Source organism: Gossypium arboreum, chromosome 8 (genome assembly GCF_025698485.1).
Source record: "Gossypium arboreum isolate Shixiya-1 chromosome 8, ASM2569848v2, whole genome shotgun sequence".
NCBI lineage: Eukaryota > Viridiplantae > Streptophyta > Magnoliopsida > Malvales > Malvaceae > Gossypium > Gossypium arboreum.
Genome location: NC_069077.1, coordinates 43425009 through 43452047, shown reverse-complemented (window position 1 = coordinate 43452047; position 27039 = coordinate 43425009). Strand labels below are relative to the sequence as shown.

At 34.2% G+C, this 27039-nt stretch overlaps 1 protein-coding gene across 1 annotated transcript in view; it reads right to left on the bottom strand.

Annotated features, from left to right (window-relative positions):
• The window catches only part of LOC128296602 (uncharacterized), a 79374-nt gene extending 52607 nt beyond the window's left edge, over positions 1–26767 (bottom strand). The window contains exons 1-2 of the mRNA XM_053032034.1: positions 26723–26767; positions 21729–21841 (exon numbers count right to left, since the gene is read on the bottom strand). Coding sequence (XP_052887994.1) covers positions 21729–21841; positions 26723–26767 — 158 coding nt within the window. The remainder of the gene's footprint in view (positions 1–21728; positions 21842–26722) is intronic.
• Positions 26768–27039: the final 272 nt, after the last annotated feature.

The following is a 27039-nucleotide window of genomic DNA, read 5'->3' as shown; positions in this document are numbered from 1 at the left end:
GACGCCATTTTCGGGTTTTCACCTTGATCCCTTTTTTTTAAATGCCCCTTTTCGGGTTTTCATCTTGATTTTATTTTTTCAAGCATAATATTTCTTCACAGCATCTGAGTTCACTGGATTCGGTAACTCCTTCCCATCCATCTCGGTGAGAATCAAAGCTCCGCCCGAGAATGCCTTCTTTACAACGTATGGACCTTCCCAATTTGGTGCCCATTTTCCTCGGAAGTCTTTTTGTATTGGGAGAATCTTTCTCATCACGAGTTCTCCTTCGTGGAATTCTCTTGGCCGTACTTTCTTATCATGGGCTGCGATCATTCTCTTCTGGTACATCTGTCCATGACAGATTGCCTTTAAGCATTTTTCTTCGATGAGGTTCAACTGGTCATATCGAGCTCAAACCCATTCTGCTTCTTTTAGTTTTGATTCCATTAAGACTCGTAGAGAGGGGATCTCAACTTTGATGGGTAACACAACTTCCATTCCATAGACCAAAGAGAAAGGTGTTGCGCCTGTAGATGTCCGCATAGATGTGCGATATGCATACAAAGAAAATGGTAGCTTCTTGTGCCAATCTTTATATGTCTCAGTCATTTTCCCAATAATCTTCTTAATATTCTTGTTGGCCGCTTCAACCGCTCCATTCATTTTTGGGCAATAGGGTGATGAGTTATGATGTTTTATTTGAAATTGCTCACACACTTCCTTTATCATCTTGTTGTTCAGATTCATGACGTTATCTGAAATGATTCTTTCAGGCAAACCATATCGAAAAATGATTTTTTTTTTCAAAAATCTGCAAACTGCAATCTTCGTCACATTGGCAAACGAAGTGGCTTCTATCCATTTTGTGAAGTAATCAATAACCACAAAGATAAACAAGTGTCCATTAGAAGCTTTTGGGGAAATTGGTCCTATAACATCCATGCCCCACATAGAAAAAGGCCACGGAGAAGTCATGACATGAAGGGGTGAAGGAGCTACGTGAATCTTATCACCATAAATTTGACATTTGTGGCATTTTCATGCGAAACTGATGTAGTCACTTTCCATCGTTAGCCAGTAATAACCGAGTCTCATAATCTTCCTGGCCATAGTGAAACCATTGGCATGTGTCCCACAAACTCCTTCATGGACATCTTCAAGTATTTTTCTGGCTTCAACAGCATCCACGCATCTCAAGAGCACTTGATCTTTTCCTCTTTTGTACAGGATGTCCCTATCAAGAACAAATCCCGCTGCCATTCTTCTGATTGTTCTTTTGTCATTCTCATTTGCTTGCTCAGGATACTTTTGATTCTTAATGTGTTCTAAGATATCATGAAACCATGGCCGTCCATCTGGCTCTTTTTCAATGCTAAAACAGTATGCAGGGACCTCGTATATGCTCATTTTGAGGGGCATTATTTCTGTTTCTCTACTTGCTTTGAACATTGAAGCCAAAGTGGCTAGGGCATCAGCCAATTGGTTTTCTTCTCGTGGAAAGTAATTAAAAGTTATTTCTTTGAATTCTTTAACCAGTCCTGCCACTAGGTCGCTGTATTTGACTAATTTCGAATCTCTCACTTCCCAATCTCCACAGATTTGGTATATCACCAGCGCTGAGTCTCCGTATACCTCTAAAGTTTTGATGTTTCGTTCAATTGCTGCACGAAGTCCCATGATACAGGCCTCATATTCCGCTATGTTATTGGTACAGAAGAAATTCAGCCTGGCAGTGAACGAATAATGGTTCCCTTCTGGTGATACTAAGACTGCTCCAATCCCATGCCCCAACGCATTCGATGCACCATCAAAGCTCATCTTCCATGATTTTTCTTTTGATGACTCACATTCTTTTTCTATAATGCACATCAAGTCTTCATCTGGGAAATCAAATCTCAATGGCTCGTATTCCTTTGTTGTTCGAGTTGCTAAGAAGTCAGCTATTGCGCTCCCTTTTATCGACTTTTGGCTCACATAGACGATATCATATTCTGATAGTAAGATCTGCCATCGTGCCATTCTTCCTGAGAGTGCAGGTGATTCCATCATGTACTTTATTGGGTCCAACTTTTCAATTACCCATGTCGTATGATACAGCATATATTGCCTGAGTCTCCGAGCTACCCAAACTAGAGCGCAACAGTATTTTTCTATGGACGAATTCTTTGCCTCATATTCAGTAAACTTTTTGTTGAGGTAGTAGATCGCCTTTTCTTTCTTTCCTGACTCGTCATGTTGCCCAGTACACAACCCATTGAATTCTCAAACACAGTCAAATACAATATCAATGGTCTTCCCGGCATTGGTGGTACTAGCACTGGAGGACTAGACAAATACTGTTTTATCTTGTTAGAAGCCACTTGGCACTCCTCGTTCCATTCTCCGAGATTATGTTTTTGAAGGAGTCGAAAGATTGGGTCGCATTGGTTGGTAAGTTGAGCGATAAATCGGGCGATGTAGTTTAATCTCCCTAAAAATCCTCTAACTTCCTTTTGCGTACGCGGAGGTGGTAACTCTTGAATGACTTTTATTTTATCTGGATCAACTTTAATGCCTCTCTCACTGACAATGAAACCAAGCAATTTTCCTGAGGTAGCCCCAAACGTACATTTGGCCGGATTGAGTTTTAGCTGAAACTTTCTCAGTCTGTCGAACAACTTCTTCAGGTTCACTACATGCTCTTCTTCCCCTCGGGATTTAACAATCATATCGTCGACATAGACCTCTATTTCTTTATGCATCATGTCATGGAATAACGTCACCATAGCCCTCTGATATGTTGCCTCAGCATTCTTTAACCCAAATGGCATCACCTTGTAGCAGAATGTTCTCTACATTGTTACCAAGATAGTTTTCTCCATATCCTCAAGGGCCATCTTGATCTGATTATACCCTGAGAATCCATCCATGAAAGAAAACAATGAATGTTTTGCTGTGTTATCCACCAACGTGTCAATGTGTGGCAAGGGAAAATTATCTTTAGGACTTGCTTGATTCAGGTCACGATAGTCCACGCACATTCGTACTTTGCCGTCTTTCTTTGGTACCGGGACTATGTTAGCCACCCACTCTGGATATTTGGAGGCTTGTAGGAAGCCAGCATCGAATTGCTTCTTGACTTCCTCTTTTATTTTCAACAACATCTCAGGTCTCATCCGTCTTAGCTTTTGTTGAATAGGTTTGCATTCTGGCTTTAATGGGAGTTTATGGACTACTACATCTTCATCCAATCCTGGCATGTCTTGATATAACCATGCAAATACATCTTTGTACTCGCGGAGCAAAGCAATCAAATTATGCCTAGTATCCTCTAAAATAGAGGTGCCAATCTTCACTTCTTGCTTCTTTTCTTCAGTTCCCAAATTTATTGTTTCAACAGTTTCTTGATGAGGCAAAATCTATTTATCCTATTGCTCCACCATTCTTAGCAAGTCAAGAGACGAGACATCGTCTCCAGTATTTTCTTCGACTTCAAATTCTCTTAAACAAATAGCCTTCTCAAAATCGATTTCAGGACTCGTAACGGGTTTGTTCATGCTATTGATATCCGAGCACCTGAAAGTTGAATGGAAAAGGAAACTATAGAGGGGCATCCAAATATTGGAACCAACAAACGAAATGTTATGGCATGGTATGAGGCAAATGTACAGATAGGCTATGAAACGAGAAGATGATTATGAAGTTAGTGATAATGTGAAAGATCGTGACAAAATGCATCTTCATTGATATTCATTTAAATGATAAAGAGCGAATGTAAGCTCTTACAAAAGAATTCTATTATATCTAAGGACACAATAGAGGGTTAATGTTTGAGCATTACTCTGAAGACTTATAAACTACAAGAAGGTCCTCAGCAGTCTAATTGTTCAACATGAAACCAGGAGGACAAGGGCATATCGTTGAAACATCTTTAATTGCCCTACTTCCTTTGTCAATGACATTTATACTGACATTCTGAAGACCCCTTTCAATTAATAATGGCGTGCTTTGTATATTATCCTGTTCAGGGTATATCATCCCTGCAGATGTAAATGTTTTTGAAAAAGTAGGGTACGTTATGGGCTCTCATTCTACTTCTCGGCCCAAAGTTCTCGTAATCCTTCTCTCCTGATCCTTCTTCCACTGTTTTCTTATTTGACGTATGTCTGGCTGGAACTCCAAACTGTATCAGGCCTTGTGGTGTACTGGCTTTAGAGCCTTGACTATTCCTTGCAGATATCTCCCTAAACCTTTTCTCGCTCGAGCTCCCTTTTCTACAGTCATTTTGACACCCATCCTAGTATTTCTTGACAGTTTTGGCGTGGGAATTCTGTTTCCCTCAGTGACGAATATGGCATTGACAAATTCAAGGGATCGGAAGGAACATTCTGAAGCATCTTTACTCACTTCAATGTATGGTGTGTCAGTAAAAATAGATGCTACAATATCTTCTTCTCCCTCGACGATGACCAAACAGCCATCCATGATGAATTTCACCTTTTGATAGAGGGATGATGGGACTGCTCCAACAGAATGGATCCAAGGTCTTCCCAAGAGACAATTGTATGGTGTAATGTCCATGACTTGAAACTCAACATCGTATATGTAGGGACCCACTCTAGAGGGATCTCGATTTTTCCCATGACTTCTCGTCTTGTTCCATCGAATACCCTTACTGTAGAATGACAGAGCCTTAGATAGGACAAATCCATCGGAATCCTGGAAAGTGTGGCCAAATGCATGACATTGAGTGTCGATCCGTTGTCAATGAGCACGTTTGGTATTATATAGCCCTTACAACGGGTTGTGATATGCAATGCTTTCACTGAGCCTCTACCATTGGGCGGTATTTCATCATCACTAAAAGAAATGAAATTATCCGCATTCAAGTTGTTCACTCACCTATCAATCTTCTCAACGGATATATTGTTTGCCACGTAAGCTTGATTCAAGACCTTTAACAAGGCGTTCCAGTGAGGTTCTGAATTTAACAGTAGAGATAATATCGAAATTCGTGTTAGTTGCTTACTCAATTGTTCCACCACGTTGTACTCACTGTGCTTAATAAATTTTAAGAATTCTTGTGCTTCCTCCTCGTCCACAGGCTTTTTAGCTTCTTGCTTAGGCACAGTTTCATGCTCATCTTCGGTCACACGCATTGGTGCTTTTCTTTTCTGTTTCAAGTCACTGTTCTTCTTCACTGGTTCGACCTCTTTCAAATAACATCTTCCACTACGAGTGAAATGACCTACTTCCCCAACACTTCCAGTCATGGCCTTGGGTTTTTCATCTTCCGGTGTGATGATATTGACGTCGTATTTCCATGGTACTACTTTATTGTCCTTATAGGGGAAATAAGATGGCACCTCGATTATCAATTTTGGTTTCACCGGCTCCTTCTTTGCGTTGTAATAAATTATTAACGGTCGGTCGGCGCTATACGGGAAACTTGACGATTGATGGTCAGAGGCGCATATTTCTCCTCCATCGGCTTCTTCACCTTTATAAAAGATCTCAATCTCCTTATTATCCATCATGTTTTGAAGCAACCTTTTAAATTCCTCACATAACTGAACGTCGTGCCCTACAATTTCATAGAAATCGCAAAAACTTTGATCTTTTGTATTTCTTCCCTCGAATACTCTGTTAAGATGACAAAGTAAACCTTTTTCAACTAACACCTAGATTTTCTGTAGAGGTGTTCTTATTTCAGAAACCCATCTTCTACTTTGTCGTTTGTCCTCCTCTCCCACTGCGCTCACATTCCCTTCAGCGTGATTTGGGAACGGGTTCCTGGATGTACTGCCAGTGCCATCAAATCACAGAATACCCGCATCGATGAGTCCTTTAACTCTCCTTTTGAAGGCCAAGTAGTTTTTCGTAGAGTGCCCTTAGTTCCCGGCATGGTATGCACAACTAGTATTTAGATCATACCATTTCGGGTATGGAGGTTTTAGGGGTGCCATGTAATGGGGAGAGATTAATTGCTTCTCCAGGAGTTTTGGGTACAGTTCCCCATATGACACAAGAATAGGGGTGAATTGCGGTCTCTCGGGATTGGGCCTTGTTGGTCTTGGTTCATTTCTGGGTTGGCGTTGAGTGGGTAGAGTGTTTTGTGGGAATGTGGTGACGGGCCTTTGGTTGTTCATGGCGTATACGGGGTAGGAAGGAGGTGGTGCTTGGTAGTAAGGGGTTTGAGGAGGATAATAGAAATTCGGAGGAGGATAATTTCGAGGTCGGGGTTGGTTTGGATATGGATTAGAGGTATAACGGCTTCCCATTCCCACTATATGGGCTTCTGGTTCTTTCTTCTTCGTGGGCGCTGCCCTTTTTAAACTTTCTGAACCTTTCATCCTCCCACTTTTGATGGCATTCTCAATAAGTTCTCCGGATATTACGATATCCGAAAAATCTTTCGTAGCACTTCCCACCAGCTTGTCATAGAATGGTGCTCTTAGAGTATTAATGAAAAGGACTGGTATCTCAGTCTTAGTCAGTGAAGGCTCTACTTGGGCTGAGGTATCTCTCCACCTTTGCGCATACTGTCTAAAAGTTTCTGCTGGTTTCTTTTCTATCATTTGTAGGGTCATTCGATTAGGCACCATATCTGATACATACTTGTATTGCTCACAGAATGCTAATGCCAAGTCCTTCCAGGATAGGATCTTTTCCCTACTAAGCTGGTTGTACCACCGAAGAGCTGATCCTACTAGACTATCCTGAAAACAATGCATGAGTAGCTTGTCTTCATTCACGTAACCAGTCATTTTTCGGTAAAACATGATAAGATGCGCCTTTGGACATCTCGTGCCATTGTATTTTTCGAAATCAGGCACTTTGAACTTCGGAGGCAGAACCAGATCGGGCACCAAACTGAGCTCTTTGGCACTTAGCGCAGAGAAGGCTTCAGTACCCTCTATTGCTTTGAGTCTTTCCTCTAAGCTCCTATACCTCTCTTGAGCTTCGTGGTCAACGGTTTTCAACTTGGCTATTTCTGCTGGATCGTCCAAATCTGGAACTAGTGGATCAGCAGGACTAGCCCCTGGGTTTGATACAAACATTCCTTGCCCTATGAGAGCAGGTGGCACCGCCCGCTGCTCCAGGTTTGTGGGTTCCCCATGAGTGTACCCTCTTTGTGTTGCGTGGGCATGCGGCGGAGTGAATTCTAGGGGATAGAACGGATCTTGATTGTAATTAACTTTTGATTGAGGTTCCTCGACGTTAGGGCTCTGCATGGGTCCCTTTCCTTTAACTAAAGCTGATATCATCTCCATCATCTTGGCCATTTGGTCTCTTTGTTCAAGCAATTCTTCTCGAGACCTCACCATTAAATCTCTTGTCTCTTGCTGCGACTTGGCCAATTGCTCTTGTAATTCCCTCTGAACTCTTTCCATTCTTTCGATTCTTTCATTGAATTCAGCCTCCATTGCCCTAGCTTGTCGACGCGTTCTATACGAATAACGCGGTTCCAGTCTCGTGGTATTACAACTGCGAATTTATGTTTTAACCTCATCGAACGAGTATGGGATATACAATGAATGAATTAATGAATGAGTGCATAAATGAATGTCAATCATGAAAGAAATGTAAGAAATGGGTGTTAATTTCAAGATAGCCCCTATTTAGGCATTTCATTCATCGAAAGAGTTCATTACAAAACATTTTTCCATTTTCGATTCAACCATTACACAAACCTCCTAGCTATATCGCCGTATTTCTTTACTCGCGCTAAGAACTCTGATATGTTTAATCTTCGACTTGGAGGGAATTGGCAAATGATAATTTCAGCTTCTTCCGACAATTGTACCACGTGCATGGCTACCCCACGAACTTCATTGATCAAATAGCTAAGTTGCATTTCTTTTTCTTGGAGGCCCTCTTCGTAAGCACGAACGTCTCTATCATACTGACTATCTTTTTCTTCCAAAGCCTTCAAGAGAGTATCTAGTTGTTGTTGACGATCTTGCAGCATATCTTCTAACTCTCGTATCCTTTCTTTTAGTTCTTGACATTTATATCGACTAGTCATTACCTCAGTAGACACAGCTTCAAATTTGGAGTTCTTCTTCCTCAGTTCTATCATAGCCCGCGCAGCCTTTTCCTCCTCTTTCTTCGCTTTTCCTTTCCAAAATTCCATCCCGGCTTTAATGTTGCTTATTTCTTCTTTCTATTCTGCCGACGACTTACCCTGCCCACTATTTTTTATTGTGCCTCTTAACTTTTTATTTTCCAGATGGAGGTCTCTTAAGTCATTTCTCATGACTTCAACTTCTTTTTGGACTTTCTCGGTTCTGGATCTTTCAATTTGAACGTCAATCTTCAATTGGTAGTTTTCCTCTTGAAGAGCGCTAAGGTCCCGAGACATCTTGGCCTTTTCTCGTTCAAATTCTTGTCTTGCCATTTCTAGCTCAGACGGCATTTCCCCCGAGACAGGATTCTGGACGGTATAGTCTGTTGACGAGATTTGCTGACTGTTCACTCGTTGCTTTCTCCATATGTCATAATCTTGGGTGAGGGTATCAGCATATAGGGCTAATTCCATAAGATGAATTTTCTTCCAAGACTTTGCAGTGTCTCGGACCCTCTTCATATACCCTTCACCCTTGAAAGCGAACTCGGATTGTGCCAATCCTCCAGTGGCGGGTTGAATTGTCGCGAAGAAAATTGCCTTTGGACTAATAGCGGAGCATATCCAACTCCTCCCCATAACCCAAGTAGTGGTACCCAATCTTGATCTCCGACTTTGTATAGCAGAACCAAAGGGCGTATCCACGGTGCTCTCCACGTTATATCCTCAGCTCGAAGGTTCTGAAAAACTGAAACCCAATGTTCTTCAGTGACATCCTTTGGCCATTCTCTATCAATATAGGCTTCCAACGGGGATGAAAGTTTTTGAAAACATGTGGTATGGTGTGCGCTCTACTTTCCAGAAATGGCTCAAAATCTAGACATTGTGTAACTGCGCGCATCTGATAAAACGTCCCTTCCCCACCTTCCTACAATTGTTTAAGGATCTGAAGGTCTCAGCTAGGATAGTCGGGATAGGGTTGATTCCTTGCTTTAATCTTTCGAAGAAATCCACCACCGCAACTTCTATGTGTCCAAGGACTTTGAGGAAGATGATCAAACCGTAAATGGCCAAAGCAAATAGATTCACTCTTTTCAATATGTTGGGATGGTTCAGAACCAATTCTCGTAGGGGAGACCATGGAATGCAAATGGTTTCATTCTTCTTCTTTATCTGTTTTTTGGCCCATGCGTCAGTCATGTCTGTCAATCTCACTAACTTTTTCTTGAAGGTCATCGGCTTAGGCTCTTTCACGTATACTTTATAGAATTGCGCATTTTCAACACGAAGCAAAGCAACGTACTCCTCAATAGTTGGAGTCCTATCTTCTCGATTGAAGGTAAAACATTGGTAAACCGGATCCCAAAATCTGACCATGGCTTGGATCAATCGTTCATCTACGTTGACAACAATCAAATTGGCTATGTCTCTATATCTCTCGGTGAAGATACCCCTACTGTCTGAGTCCCACTGATTCCAAACCTGAACCAAATCTTCATGGTTATTCTGGTAAACATTCACAGTTACGTGCTCGGGCAGATTGGCTATACATCCCTCCACTAGACTATCCCCTTTTTCTTTCTGAGCTTTTAGAGACCAGTCCCGAACCACGACATTCTTCTCGGTTGTTTGTATAATTGACTCTTCCATTAGAAACCTGTTTTTTTGGAAACCAATCTCTAATCAACACCTTCCTAATATGATGCCTATAATGCATGATGCAAAATAAGAACACAGATAAATATCTTGGTTAGTACAACAAATATGAATTACGGAGAATCAAAGTAGAAAGTGTAAATGTCAAAGAAATAAAAGAGAAGAGGCGTTTCTCCCATGTATTTATTTTGGTGACTATCAACGGACAGAGGTTCGGCATGGCTCTAATTAGGTGGCTCGTACGGTTCACTATATCCGGTTTAGGTTCTAGATAGGTACTCGAATTGTTCGTACTATCGTCTACTAAGACTAGTACGAAGCCTTGGTCGTAGCCCATCACAAGCTCACGAGTTCAATTTGAGGGATTACATTTACTTATGCCTATGCGGAGGGACAAGTTAACTCACGAAAGCATAAGTCATATGTAACCCGAAAGTATTCACTAGCCTGTGCGGAGGGACGAGTTAACTCACGAAGGCATAGCGTTTACTTTCACTTAAAAGGACGGAGCTCGGGTATAGAGCTCATGTTATGTACAAATGCACGTGCACGGTGTGTGGGGAGAAACTCACAAGCCTTTCGTTTTATTTAAAAACTAAACCAAAACTAAAACCATAAGAATTTGAAGCTTTAAAACAACCAGACTAAACAAGTTAAAAGAATATATACAACATGATGCAAATGCATGATTTTTCAAAAACACGATTTTAGGATCACGACTAAATATTAATTTGAACAAGGAATTTTAAAAATTTTGACAACACGCGTTTAATTCGACTCGACTCTCAAAAATCTCCCCAGTGGAGTCGCCAGCTGTAGCGACGTAAAAAATTTTAGCTTGGTCGCTAATTGTGGCGATTCATTAAATATGGAATCTTGGTTTTTATAAAAAAGAGGAGTCGCCACCGATCCTTTTTCCTAGGTGTGATCGGACACCTAATAAATTTATTTTTAAAACAAAAAGGAGGCTGAGTTTAGGTCTACGTCAAAATCCAGAGAAAAAGTAGGGTTCGGGAGTCGGTTACACGCGAGGAAGGTACTAGCACCCTCGCAACGCCCAAAATTGGTATCATATAAACATGTGTTGTCTTGATTTCCAAAAATACAAATTCAATGTAACATTTAATCCTGATCCGACTAAAACACGAGAACTTTTAATATTTATGCTTTTGAGAAGGACATACCATTTTAACACGAGTCACTTGATATCCATCCAACATAGCGATGGAATCGATGACATAGTGTTTAAATCGGTACGTTGCCTCACTTGTTGAAATAAATAACACGAATAAACATTTTAAAACAATGAACAACGAGGTGATACATAAAAATATGCGGAGAACGAAAGATAATAATTGGGAATACATCAGGGCGCTTAATACATACGATAATAATATTAGAGACAATGACAATGCACGCGATGTATTAAACATAACAATAGTATCAAACGCAAAAAGACACAATGAATATGCATATGTAATAACAATACTAAGAGTATGTATGTAATATAGGAATGAAAAAGGTTTACAAAACAATACTAATATGGGTACATAATATATTTAAAATGAACATATATAATGACACATACAAATAATAATAGTAAAAATAGTAACAATAAAAAGATACATGTACACCAAAAACATATAATAATATTAAAATCACAAGTGACAATATGGAAAATAATAAATATAATAACATATAAGATAAAACTATATATATTAAATATGTATACAAGAATAGAATATGTGCAAATATTAATGATAAATGTAGTAGGAATAAAACAAATGTAATAACAATATATACAATATGGTAAAAAATAGACATATACATATAATAGAATTTAAAATATATATGCATGGGATAATATGGAAATATGTACATAGAGTAATATATACAAAAATATAACTAATAATATTGAAAATACATGTTCATAACATATAAAATGTACATATAATATAATATTAAAACATTTACATAATATATACACACATAATTACAATGTTAAAAACATATTAATATTAATAATAATCCTAATATTACGTAAAGATATACTTATATATATACATTAAAGATATATGCATATATAATAAAATACATGAATAATACGATATTTAATATATACGTAATATGTAAAATAAAGATAATGATATACATAATATATAAAATACACATAACATATACATACATAGCAAAACATATACTATGGTTAATGATTATAATAGCAATGGTATTAAAACACACAAAAAAGAACAATGTAACATAGCAAAAATATCAGTATATATAAATCTATAAAATATACACTATTATAACAATAATAATAATAAATATAATAATAATATTGAAATACAAAAACAAATACAATAAAGATATCGAAATAAAGTAATAAAATACCTATATGTAAAAATACATATATATACATATATACTAAAACATATATTGACAATAATAATGATAATAATAATAACATTGAAATATAAAAGCAAGCATAGCATTAAAAATATTAAAATAAAATAAAATAAACAAAAAAGCTAAATACAAATATATGCAAATAGTAAGAGTATATACTAATATATAATAATAATAATAATAATAATAATAATAATAATAATAATAATAATAATAATAATAATAATATAAAATAAAAAGAATATTTAATAAAGAAATGAAAATTAACGAAAAAGGATTAAAATTAAACTAAAAAACAAAGCTGTGGGGAAAATTTGAAAATAAAAGGAATGGAGAGGGCTTATTCGAACATGCTAGAGACGTGAAGGGACCAAAACAGCAATATTACCTTCCCCTTAAAACGCAACGCATGGCAAAGGACCAGATCACAAAGCGCAGCAAATTGTGGGGTTAAATTGAAAATAAAATAACTTAATTGTAAAATCATAAGAAAGCGGAGGGGTTGAAAGCGCAATTAGCCCCTCCAATTAAAAAACAAGCGGATCCTAGCGGGTAGGGTCGGGTCGACCCGATCCACGGTGAAACAGCGCCGTTTCAGTACTGAACTCTAATGTCAAAACGGCACCGTTTTGAAAGGCTATAAATAGCCTAAAATTCAGAAAAAAAAAACATTTGAGAGGGGAGAAAGAAAAAAAGAAGAGAGAGGGGGAGAGAAAAGGGATCCGGGCAGGGGAAGGGTCACCGGTTCGGCATTCCGGCCAGGGGAGGGGTCACCGGTCCGGCCGGAGGAGGTAAAATTTTAGATTTTTTGTTTTTTTGGTTTTTATATTTTTTTATAATATTGTATATATATTATATATTTGAATGTATTAGAGTATAGAAAAAAGAAAAAAGAAAAGCCAATGAAAAAAAGAAAAAAAAAACGATTCGGTAATATGAAAGAAAATAGGTTTTTCACCTTTTTCCTTGATCTGAGTTTTGATTTGAACAATATCCAATACTAATCTGTTGTTGTTCCTAAAAACTAATGTGTGTATTCTCTGTTTCTTTGTTTTTTGACTTCCGAAAATCAGAAAAGAAAAGGGAACCCCTTTACATTTCATTTCATGACTTTTATAGCCTTTACAATTTTATTTCCTATTATTTCTGTCCTTTCTCTCTACTGTGTGCAGGAGATGGCCAATGGAGTAGGTGGCTGGCAGTCAGGGGTATGGGGGCGCAGAGGGTAAGTGGGTAGGTTCGACGCAAGTGGGAAGGGGATAGGTGGTTAGGGTTTAGGTTTGGGTTTGCTGTGTTGGGTCTTGGGTAGTTGGGCTAAGGTTTTGGTAGGGTTAGTTGTATTTGGTCTGATGGGTTTTTGTTGTTTTGGGTAATGTATTGGGCTGTGGGTATTTTGTAAAGTAAATAGGTCAGGGATTTTGGGTTAATTTGTAAAGGTTTAACATTGGGCCCGGGCAATTTGGGCTTATACACCGTGTTTTGACAGAAATGGGAAACTTAGTCTGAGGTTTATTGGGCCATATGAAATTCTTGAGAGAATTGAACTTGTAACGTAACGACTAGCTCCACCTTCGGAATTGGATAAGATTCATAACATCTTTCATGAATCGATACTATGAATATATAGATCCGATCCCTCTCATGGGATAACTCTTCATGAAATTGAGTTGTAGCTTGATTTGACATATGGTGAAGAACCGGTCAAGATCTTGGCTCGGGAAGTAAAAGAATTGAGAAATAAATGTGTGGCATTAATAAATTAGCAGAGGCTACGTGGGAGCCAGAAGAAACTATGAATCTCAATACCCTCATCTTTTCTCAGGTAAATTTTGAGGACGAAATTTTTTAAGGGGGGATAGTTGTAAAAGCTCGATTTTCAATGGTGCCGAAAAATGCAATTCCAAAACCCCATATTTGTAAACTGAGTCCGTAAGTATTAAATATGAATATTTACAGAGTTGGTATAAAAATATGTTAAAGTTTGGTCCTTCAATTATGTTTATTAATTGTTTAATTTTGGTACAATGACTAAATTATAAAAGTCTTAGCGTTATAGGTTTTTAATTAACCGAAGAATATAGAACTTAAATTGCAATTAGCAAAAGTTCAAAAATAGTAATTAAACCATTTCTTAATATGCATTAGTGGGATGTGATGTATATATGTAATTAGATTCAGCTAATTAAGTTTAATTAACTTAAACTTAAATAAAATTTAATCTATGTATAAATCAGTGAAGGGGAGAATGTCATCTTTTTCTTTCTTCTTCTCCACCGTTCATGCTTTGAAAACCTAAAGGAATTCATTTTTCTCAATTGATCAAGAATTGGATCAAACTGGAGATAATCAAGGAAAAGCTAAAATTTTCGATTAGTCCCCAAAAATTCAATTTGTTTGTTGTTTTGATTAAGTAAGTTCATATGGGACTTACCACTCAATTTTACTTTATGTATCAATGGTATTTGAATTTACACTTGTATATATATAAACTAAGTAGAATTAATGAATTTGACAGTTATAGCTCGAAATGGGCTGAATTGTAAATTGATGTGAATATTGGTTATATAGAAATAAAACAGGATGTAAATGAGATTGTTGACTGAATGTATGTCTCATAATGATAAATGAAATTGTGGATAGGAATTGAAAATGTCATTTATAAGAAAATGATGCCCGAGTGAACTTAGTAAAATGTTAGGATACATATGACATGCCATTAGGGTTATACGTGTTATTAATCAGGGATTTTACAAGTTATTACGAGATTTAGTGTTGCAGATTCTCGAATTATATGTATTGTAGGTTTTGCTCGGATGGGTAATATTGATATAATGGTAGCTTGTGTGAGAAATTTGGTTATAATGTTAGCTTGTGTGATCAACCATAAAATGTTGTCAGCTTGTAACACCCCTTACCCAAGACCGTTGCCGGAGTCGAGCACGAGGCGTTACCAGACTTATCTTACTTGTTTGGGGCATAAAAAAAATTTACTTTTTAAAAATATATATTAATTCGCTCACATTCATCCAATAAATCCCTAAAAAGGGCTCTCGAGGCCCTAAAACATGCAATTGAATGGTTCGGGACCAAACCGGGAACATTAAAAATTTTCGGATTACTTACACAAATCAAAACAATTTATTTCACTATTCATAATAAAATTATCCATCTATGTAATAGTCACTAAATTAATTATAACTCAAGTTACAAAATTCAAAATTTAAATCCTTTAATTTTCCCTGAAACTAGACCATATATCTTCTTACCATAATTTTCCCAGAATTTTTGGTTTTGCCAATTAGTACAGCTTATTCATTAAATGTTCACCTGTTTCACAGTTCAGTGGACCTGACCTCTCTTCACTAAAAATAAATTATCTCATTATACAGAAATCAGATAACATTTCTGTTTGTTTCTAATGAAAATAGACTCACTAAGGAATCTATACATATAAACTTTGACTTATAATTATTTTTTATAATTTCTAATGATTTTAAAAAGTTGGAATAGGGGATCACAAAGTCACTCTAAACCAGTTTTACAGAAATTTAAATATCTCAGAATATAGACTTCCTTTCTTGCTCTGTTTCTTACCTATGAAAATATACTCAGTAAGATTTAATTCTATATCTTGTTCACCATTTAATTCCATTTCTACAATTTTTAGTGATTTTTTAAAACCACATCACTGCTGTTGTTTCCTAACTGTTCTATGACCAACTCTTACTCTTTCATAGTTTCTTTGCATCAAACCTCATTTAGGCATACATAATACCAAAACATGTTCTTATTTAGCTATATCATAAGCTAAGAATTACCAAGTATTCACATGCCATTCTTTAATTATATCATAAGGACATACACACAAAATAGCCAAGTCCTTATACATGCCATAACTTAAAGTATTTCTAGTCATAGAATACTGAGATAACTTGTTGATAATGTGAGGCGATCTCTGATGTCCTTACAATTTTTCGAATTGGCTTTGTGATACTATAAAAAAAGGAAAAAATAAAGGGAGTAAGCATAAAGCTTAGTAAGTACATGTAAATAAATAACAACATTCTAGATGAATTATCAAGATAACCTGAACCTTTCGAACATGGACTTATCTTACCTTCCCTTTGGCACACTCTTTGAATTTTTCCGTTGAACCATTTGGAATACTAAGGATAGATAGGTACCTTTCCATTTTAAACTTACCATTTCCATGTCTTGACATGGTCTTATGTGGTATCCTAGCCTTATGAACTCACCATTGTCATGCCTTGGCATGGTCTTACATGGGATCTTTGCCTTATAATAGTTTATCAATGCCATGTCTTGACATGGTCTTACATGATTTCCTTGCCTTGTAGAACTTACCAATGCCATGCCTTGGGATGGTCTTACTTGTTATCCTTAAACCCTAATGTCATGACATTTGTATCCTACACATTCTAAGGTTCAACCAGGACTTTTAAGTATCATTTCTCCGTCAATTCTTGCTTGAATCATCAAGGAATAAATTTACAAAATAAATATATAGATGCTGAAAAATAACATCATTAATTATAAATAATAAAACATTGCATTTATTTACCGCAAACTTACCTCGATACAAAATACGATCAAATATTTTGATTTAGTCCTCAACCTTTTTCTTTCCTCGGTCTAACCCCAAATTTCATTCTTCTTGATCTATAATAGCAAATTTAACTTATTTAATATTCACATTTATCAAAACAGTCCTTAGCTCTAACTTTGGCAAAATTATGATTTTACCCCTAAACTTTTGCATATTTACACTTTTGCCCCAAGGCTCAGAAATGAAACTTTATCCCTAATTCTTATGGTTTATGACATGCTGATCATTCATTTACATACAGAAACATCAAGTTTCCACTCTAACATGTACTTATGACCATTAGGTATTTTTACCAATTATGTCGTTTTATTCGTTTTCGCTTAAAATCGCTTAGCTCAAGTCGTTTAACATAATTTCAAGCTTCATGTTCTACCATAAAACATCAAAATAAACACATTTTACCTATGAGTATTTTTCCAAATATGAACGCTAGGTTAAATTATTGCTAGAATAAGCTAAATCAAGTTACCGGGACTTCAAAATGTAAAGAACATTAAAAACGGGGCTTGGAATCACTTATTATGAAGCTTGGAAGCTTGAAAAAACCCTAGCTATGAAGAACCCTTGAAATTTTGGCCTAATGAAGAAGATGGGAATATTTTGCCATCTTTTTCCCTTTTTTTAATCTTTTAATTACCAAATGACTAAAATACCCTTCATTAAAACTTTAGTTATTTTTATCTATGTATGTCCATTTTTGTCCATGAAAACCTAATGGTCTAATTACCATTTAAGGACCTCTATTTTAATTATACTCTTCAATTTAATCCTTTAGCATCTAAAACTCATATTTATCAACTTTTGCAATTAAGCCCTAGGAGGCAAATTAAGCATGCTATCTATAAAATTTTCCATCGATACTCTAACACATGCATCTAATCACTGGGTAAATTATAAAAATTAATCGGAATAAACATTTCTATCTCAGATTCATTGTTTTGCAACCACTGTTCCGTTTAGGCCCTATTTTGGGATGTTACACAGCTTGTATGAGCATTACCTTCTCGTGTATTCGAGTCCATCTTAATATGGTTCCATCGGGCGATGTTCGATTGATTGGAAATGAAATTTAATTCATGAAATGAAAATGAAGTGGTATTGATGATACTTGACATATAAATTGCTATATGATTCTGTTTTAAATGTTGGCATTATTTATGACTCGAGAACGTAACTAATGTATTCTATTTGTGGTAATGTTGCATGTAGATATATGTATTAATGTGCCAAGGAAAGTTAATTTGGTAGCCAAGTAGAATAATAGTTTATGATTTGATGATCAAGGTAAGCTTTAGTTTCCATATAAGCTTACTAAGCATCCTATATGTTTACATAATTTCTTTTCCATTTTCTTTGTAAATCGTTACCTTGTGGAACATGTCAAGCCGGATCTTTTCGAGTATCACACTATACTATCACTAAATCGGTAACTTTTTGGTCATTTTGAGTCATAGTTTGTAGCATGTATATAAGATATCTTGGGGTATATCTTAAAATGTAAATTTGTTTATATTGAGTGCAATTTTGCATATATTTGGAGAAGTTTCCCATATGTTTTGATGACCTAATGTGCTCGTAAACTCATCTTTTGGTTGAATTGTGTATTTTATAGGATAAAAAGAGAGTTAAAATCATTTGGAAGTCATATGGAGATTTTATTGACAAAATAAAGTTTGAGTATTTCGTGGACTAAGAAGATGGGCAAAAAAAGTCGTAGAATAACGCATGCCCACTTGTCACGGGGTTAGAGCTTTCATCTCACATTCCGTGTAGCCTTAGGCGATTATTTCTATGCAAACATGCCTAAGTCAGCCTAGCCACCAAAAAATTGAGGATTCACAAAGAATTCCTCCAAAACACCAATTTATATAGCGGAAGCAACTTAGCCAAAAGAAGGCATGAAAGAATAGAAAGCTACAAAAAACTATGCATGAGAGGTGTTGAGTAAATGCTCTCAATTGTATTACTTTCTCTCAAAGAATACAAGAAACAAAAAAGAATGAAATGAATTACAAGTGAGGGGGAGGCTCTCTATTTATAGTTGAGCTCCCCCAAAATCGAATGTTTAGATTAAGTTACGTCGATAGACGAGATTAGCTTATCCCTTAAATCTAGGGATTTACAAGATTGCATAATCAATTTACATAATCGAATCTAATATAATCTTACAAGATATGATTCCCCTCAATCTTCTAAGATTAGTTCCCATGTTTACCAAGGTAGCTTATCTTTCTATATCAACATCATTGGGCCACCCAGGTTTCAATCTGACAGGTTTCTCCAACTGCTCTTTGAATTGAGCTAGCTCTTATGGGTCAAATGATCCCCATGTCAATGATAAACATTTATGGGATATATTGTGTGCAATGGTCACGAGTTTTGAATTGCAGCCCGTGATAATGACTTATGCTTGGAGAAACAAAGCTGCATGATTTCCCTACAATTTTTCAATAAACTACAGTTTTTGAGTAAAATAGATTTCACAATGAAAGAAAATAAATAAATATTTTGAAATAAAATTGAATACACTAAACTAGAAATAAGATTATATCAAAATATTCATAAACATCATTGCATTATATCAAACCCCTAAAAGAAGAAGATATTCTATAAATTTCTAAATTCATATAAGGATGCATGAATAATGCTTCAAGCAAGAGAATTGCACAATAAAATCAAAATTGTACATTAAATAGCATTCAGATTTAAATTATTTTGAAATTTAGTATTTTAGAAAACTATTACCAATGTTTGATAATATTTATTATTTGTTGTTTAAAGTGGCCAAGCAACATTTTACCTACCCATATAAAAAGATGAATTATGGTTATGTTTTTTAAAAATCTTTAAATATGAACTTAATTGAATTGCTTTTGAAACTACTAAACTTAGAAAATTTAAATTTTACTTTGCATATTATTATGATTGTTAGCTCCAAACCTATTAATATAAACTTTTAAAACATTATTATCAATGCAAAGCATAGGATTTTTACATAATTTTTCATAGTAAATATCATATAAAATTTATTGTACACATAATTTTTATTTAAAGATATTGATAAAAATTTTGTAATACTAATTAAATGGAATCAAAATTAGTGGTATATTTCCATCCCTATTTGACAATATTCATCCATTTTGTTAATTCTAAATACTATTTAATTTCATTACAGTCATTAATGTACATATCATCCCTTAATTAATGTTGTAGTTAGAAGTTTCATTTTTTTTGAAATATAAGTACTAATTAAAAGCATCACCATTGTTGATATACTTTACTTTATATTTAAAGATATCAACAAACTTTTTAAGGGGAAATATTTGGTTAAGTGAAGTTTAAAAATTCTGAAAATAGGATTAGAGAGATAGCAAAGGTATATAAAATATAGTAAAAATTTTGGTAAAAAGACTTTTTTGGTCTATCATAATATTGAAAATGAGCAAATTGGTCCCTCTCAAAAAATTAGAGCAATTTAATCCCTGTCAATTTCAAAAGTGAGCAACTAAGGACAATTAATCATGATGTTGATGTTTTCCATCAATTGTACATGATTTTAATTGGTATAATAACAAATTTAGCCCTGAAAGTTTACACATTCTGTCAATTTGGTTCTAACTTAACAAATTTATCCTACAACAATTGTATAAATGTGTAAATGTTAAGGTTGAATTTGTTGAATTTTTAGAATTAAGGCTAAAATGACAAAATATATAAACATTGAAGGCTAAATTTGTTGTTATACCAATCAAAATTATATACAATTGATGGAAGACATTATAACACCGTGATTAATTGTCCTTAGTTGTTCACTTTCAAAATTGACAAATATTGAATTGCTTCAATGTTTTTGAAAGTGACTAATTTGCTCATATGGAGAAGTCTTCTTATCAAAAACATTAAATAAATAAATAAATAAAAGAAATGAGATAATGAAGAATTCGAAACTCTGCTTACGACATTAAAGAAAATACACTCTTAGATGTCTACCAAATACTCACCCATTTTCAAAATACAAATCCTAATTAATGGTCTAACCATTACTGATATACTTTTCATTCTTCTAAACATGATTTCTTTACCCTTAAATTGGATTTAAAAAATCTAATGTTTTAAACCGTAACAATGTTTAATTTACCAAAAAAAAAATACAATATGTTTACAAATACGACATACTATGAATATATTTACCTTTAATTATGTAACTTTCACTACAACAAAAAGGGTTTTAGAACGTTTTTCTGGCTCTATAATAGCACTTATAAGCACCACTAAAATAGTTTGCGGCGCTTACATAAAAAACGCCTCATTAGATAGTGCCACTAAAATTTATGGTGTTTCTGTGGTAAAAAGCCGCAAGAGAGTCGAGCATGTTGTGGCATTTGTAGCTAAAAGCGCCACAAAAGATCATGTTTTATAGCGGCGTTTGTAGGAAAACACCACTAACATTAATCGATTTTACCAACCCATTTCATTTCATATAGAACCCAAATTTTCAACATATTTTCCTGTAACTTCAAATCCAACAACAAACTTCAAATCTAAATGATACTATCATAAAAAAATATGTATATGATCTAAATTTATAATTGAAATAATAAAATATATTCAAAAGTTATATTGTTAAGATATTCTTACAATAAGGAAATAAAAGTCTAAGATGGCGGATTCTATGATTGATTTTGTTGAAACATCTTCATCATATTTTGAAGCTGTAGTTGGAGTTAGTCATATTTTCTTGTCGCCTCTGCTGCCCTTGCTGCTGCCTCTGCTTCCTTCGCTGCTGCATTTGCTTTAAGTTGTAGTTGGAGTTCATCATATTTTCTTTTAGCCTCAACTTCTCTCGATGCTACCTCCACTTTAAGTTGAGGAATTTTCTCAATTGTGCTCGCTTGTATCTGAGCCATCTGGTCTCTTAACCTTTAAACTTTAGCTTGAGCCTGATTCGCTGAAGGCATGTATTGCTACGAGCTGAATCCAAAAGATCCTTGAAATCAAACCCGACCATACCTTTCAGGACCCAAAACTTCAATAATAACTCGATTATCATTGTTGTCCAGATTAACAGACCTATCACTTGAAGCCGTAGCTTCATACTCCACCTTTTTATCCTTTAGTTTCTCCTAATAAATCAATTAAGGAGTTAGAAACGAAATATATAATCAAGCAAATGCAACATAACTTGACATTATTTGCATTAAAAATGACGAATTAAACCATTATAATTAAACATCATAAATATTTAAAATAATTCAAATTTTATTAAGTAAATATATCATAATTTCTACAGCTTCAGTAGTCATAGGAGATCTATCTTTCTTTCTATATATAATGTCAAAAAGCTGAAGGCATCCAACTTTTTGACTAAATGACAATTTCTACAATATAGTAGGAAAAATATTATTTAGTAGAAAGTAATTAATATTTGACACAATTAATAAATTCAAAATACCTCGTCATCAGCTACACAAACAAAACTTTTTGACTCAGCTGTGCGTGAATTTTTTTTACCTACTTGTAGTTCCAACTCCCTCACGATCCTATATTATGAAATTATTATTACGTATATAGTAAATACTATAAACCAAAATAATTATAAGAGTTTGGAAGGACATAATATCTCTCATTTCTTTGAATTCCAAAATCTAACTGCGTCTTCCTATTGGTACCTTAGTATTCTCGGCGAGACATTTCGCATTTTCTCTTCGAGGCTTATGCTTTTCTTAAAATATTCCTTTTTTAAAGTGCATTTATGGTCTCTCCATTTCTTTGCTAATGCTTTTTTTCACATAATTATCAGAGACTTCTAAAGCAAATCTCTCCTACAAATAACATAAGTTTAGAAAGTAAATATAAATGAAAATTAAACCAAAGTATTATAAATTACATTCACGTTATTACCTTAATATTATCCAAAGCATGATTTTTGTTACTATCAGACATATGATGCCATGACTCCACTATAGGGAAATATGGCTTTAGCGGCGCTTTTAGTGGCGTTTTAACAAAAAACGCTGCAAATAATATACATTAGCGGCATTTAATAAAAACGCCGGAAAAAACTAAACAATAGTGCATTTTTGGCCAAAACGCCACTAAAAACCGACCAATAGCAACGTTTTTAGCCAAAACGCCACTAAAAACCGATCAATAGCGGTGTTTTTGGCCAAACGCCACTAAAAACTGATCAATAGCGGCGTTTATATCCCAAACACCACTAAAAACTGATCAATAGCGGTGTTTTTGTCCAAACACCACTAAAAACTAATCAATAGCGGCGTTTTTTGCCCAAGCGCCACTAAAAATTGATTAATAACAGTGTTTTTGTTTCAAAGGCCACTAAAAACTTGTGAATAGCAGCGTTTTTGGTCAAACACCGCTAAAAACTGATCAATAGCGGCGTTTTTATCCCAAACGCCACTAAAAACTAATCAGTAGCGGCATTTTTGTTCCAAACGCCACTAAAAACTTATGAATAGCGGTGTTTTTGGTCCAAACGCCACTAAAAATGATTAATAGCGGCGTTTTTGGTCCAAACGCCGCAAAAAGTTAAGCAACCATTTTTTAGTAGGGTAACCGACACTCATTTTGATTTGATTTGATTTAATTTTCATATTATTTTCTTATTTTTGTATTGAATTTGATTTAACTATTTTGGTATTTGAAACTAACTTTATAAAAAATATAAACTACACTATTCATCACTTAGCTATGAGAAAGTTTCATTTTGTTACTTAATTATGAAAAGTTATAAATTGATAACTAAACTATTTAGAAGTTTTCATTTAAGTTACCAAGCTGTTAAAATCAACGTTGTATGGCTTTATATAAACCCTTAAATCTTAAACATTAAATCCTAAACCCTAAACCCTAAATTTTAAAACATAAACCATAAACACTAATCCATAAACTCTAAAACCCGAAACCTCCCAAAAAAATCATATGGATGTTGATGTGTATATACATAGATATTAATGTAAAAGCTTATGTTTATAATAAATTGTGGAAGCAGTATTTAATATTGATTAAATTTATTTTTAGGTTTAGGGTTTAATATTTAAGTTTTAAGGCCTATGGTTTAGGGTTCAATGGTAGAATATATTTTAAGTTTATGGTTTAGGCCGGTTCAATGGTATAGTATATATGTTAAGTTTTTGGGGTATAGTGTTTTAAATTAGTTTGTTGTTTGAGGTTTGGTACTGTTTTAAAGTATTTAGGGTTTAGGGCCGGTCTTAATGTTTAAGGTTATAAGGGTTAGTGTTAGGGTTTTAGGGGTAATTGATTAAATGATGTTCTGGTTGAATCTAGGTTTTGGAGTGCTCGGAGTGTGGTTTAATTAAATACTTGATCTCATGTTTATACATATATTTACGATGTATATATGTTTATATTACCGATAATTACACAAGATTTAGTATTATATGAAATTTGATGAGGTGGTTCATAAAATTATTGAATACTGAAATGTTAACATGAAATTCTTAAACTTGAATCAATTTTAAAATAAAATAAAATTAGTATTTTATTTTTAAATTAAATTCTAATTATAAAATTTATGCGCACTTTAAAATTTATAGCCTCATGATCAAATATTGAATTTGAATTTATAATTTCAAAATCTAAAAAAATATATGTTTAATAAGGTATCAATTTTCGAGTATTACAAGATGTTATAACTTTCTTTGCATTTAATGGACTCTCGAAATTGAACTCGTCTTACTTTAATTTTAAGATGTAGATAATAATGATCTCTTAAAATAACTTTTTAAAATTTTATTTTATGAAAGGTAATTTTATAAGTATTGGTCACACCTAGTTAAAAATATTTTTAATAAAAACCCAATGTTTTAAAAATTTTCATCTTTTCTCAAGGTTGTCAAGTTCATTTTTATCAAAATGGTTTTGAATATATATTTTTATTTGAATTCATTTCATGTTTTAAATAATTCTTAGAAATTATTTTAAATTGATTTACCTAAAATTCAAATATTAAATATTTAAATAATAATTATTCAATATAATTAAAATTTTTCAAATTAGATATATTGTTTGAAAGAAAACAAAATTAGTTTAAAAGGAATTTAAGAAATAATTAAACTATTAACATTCAAATGCATTAGTGGCGTTTTGTCAAAAACGCCGCAAAAAAATTTCAATTCAGCCAAAACGATGTCGTTTTATGATGTGTCTGCAAAGACATTAGCGGTGTTTTCATAACGCTGCTAAAACTAGAGAATTAGTGGTGCTTTTGTAAAAATGCCGCAAAAAATTGAGATTTAGCGACGCTTTTGTAAAACGCCACTAAATGTTTAATTGAAACGACGTCGTTCCAGGTGTCATTTAGTGAAGTCATTATCTTTAGCAAAACGGAGCCATTTTTGTTTCATCCTTTTAATCCCATGCATACCCGAAACCCCTAAATTTCCCCAAATCAAAATTTCCTTCTCCCCTAAATCAAAATTTCCCCTAAACCCTAAATTTCCCCCAAATCAAACCCATTTGTTGTCTCCCTTTCTGTTTTCGTTCCATAGTTTTCATTTCATTTCTGTTTCAAATCAAACCTGAAGTTCCTTGTTTCATTTCGATTTCATTTCTATTATTTTTATGTTACTAAAGAACAGGGCTTTAATGTTATAGAAACCACTTCCAAATTTCATTTGTTTGCTTTGCCCTCTGTCTATCACATTGTTGTTTGGTTTGGTGTATTTGCTTGTTTTGAGAGTGTTCATGGCTGTTGTTAATCACCATAAACATGGTACTTTAAGGTATGTATTCGTTAATCTTCATTTTATCTCATTTGGGTTTTTTTTTGCTTTTTTTCTAATTTATTTTTCATTTTCCTGATGTTTACTGAAATCTAGCATCTTGTTTGTTTTTTTTTTTCTTCATGTTATTTCATATGGGTATGTTATAGAGAAGATTGTTCCATGACCCGAGTTCCTGCTACTGTTTTTTAAGATAAGCGTTTGTTTTGAGAGTTTATGCGATTGGCTTGTATGTAATCTGGGTTGTCTGCATTACTTAACTTACTGGGAACTATTGGATCTGCAGATTTGATATGTAAATAGAAACTGCATTTTATAGATATTAGTTTGTTTTGGGCATGCAGGTTAGTTGATAAACATGGAAGCCATGTCATTCATTTTTAAAGAAAGAAAATATATACATCTACGAATGATCTCTTGCCCAACTCATTTTGCTTTGTTAAATTATTTAAAAGATAAACAGTCAAAATTAGCAAGGATGATTCATTTCCTCTTGCAACTTAATTAAGTTTTTAAATAATTTAATTAAAGTTAAATTGAGTTAAGGAAGGGATTGTCTATGAATGTGTATTTTAATATTTTTAAATGAAATTTAGAATGAGTGTGATGATAAAAAAAACCAGCTAGTTATGTAAAGATAAATTAAGTGTAATAAAGAAATATAATATGAAGGAGAAATGGACAATGTAGTACCTTTTTTTTCCAGTTTTAAAGATAACTCCAATGAAGACCACAACTAACACTTGTTTAAGTTGATTTAACATGAAAAATCTTAATGTAGTTATGTCATGGAACTTATATGATAGCAACAAGGTGCTTCAGAAAGATATTAATATTTACATAGGTGAAGCTACAAACAATTGAACTATAGAAGCATCTGCAGCACAACACTTAAAAGCCTCTCCATAGTTTTAGTGCAACTCAAATTTCTAAAATAAACTGATGCCATTATCTGCAATACATAAAGAATGGTTCATATAACTGTCTGAGAACACCAATTCAGGGTACCCAAAAAAAATACCATTGTTACAATGCACACAAGACTATATGACAGAAGGTGAAACCAAGTTTCTTCAGTATTTTATACATATCATGATTGGATAATATGAGCAATATTAAGAAACATAAACATATATAAATAGGATGAGTGAAATTTCAAAATAAGAAAATGATAGGATAATGTTTCTACTTTACTGCTCGAATAGAAGATGCATTCACAAAAGCAGCTAGCATAATTACCTGTTGCATCTGTAATGGCTTTCGCATCTGTAATGGCTTTCGCATCAGTTTCCTTTTTGGCTTGTATTTTATTTTGTGTCATCCTAAGGAATTGTTTTTAAGCATCAGTAATAAGAAAATGAAAATTTTGTTCCCAAAACTGACAAAAGCATGAAGCTCAGTATTATAAATTATACTAAATTATAGATAGGATCAGCAATGGCTTTCACATCTGTTTCTTTGGTGTTGTAGGTGATTCAAGTGCAGGCATATAAAACCCATTGGAGTGCCTCTTTTCTAACAGTTTGGTATCAAATTATCAAATTAAGGTATGTACT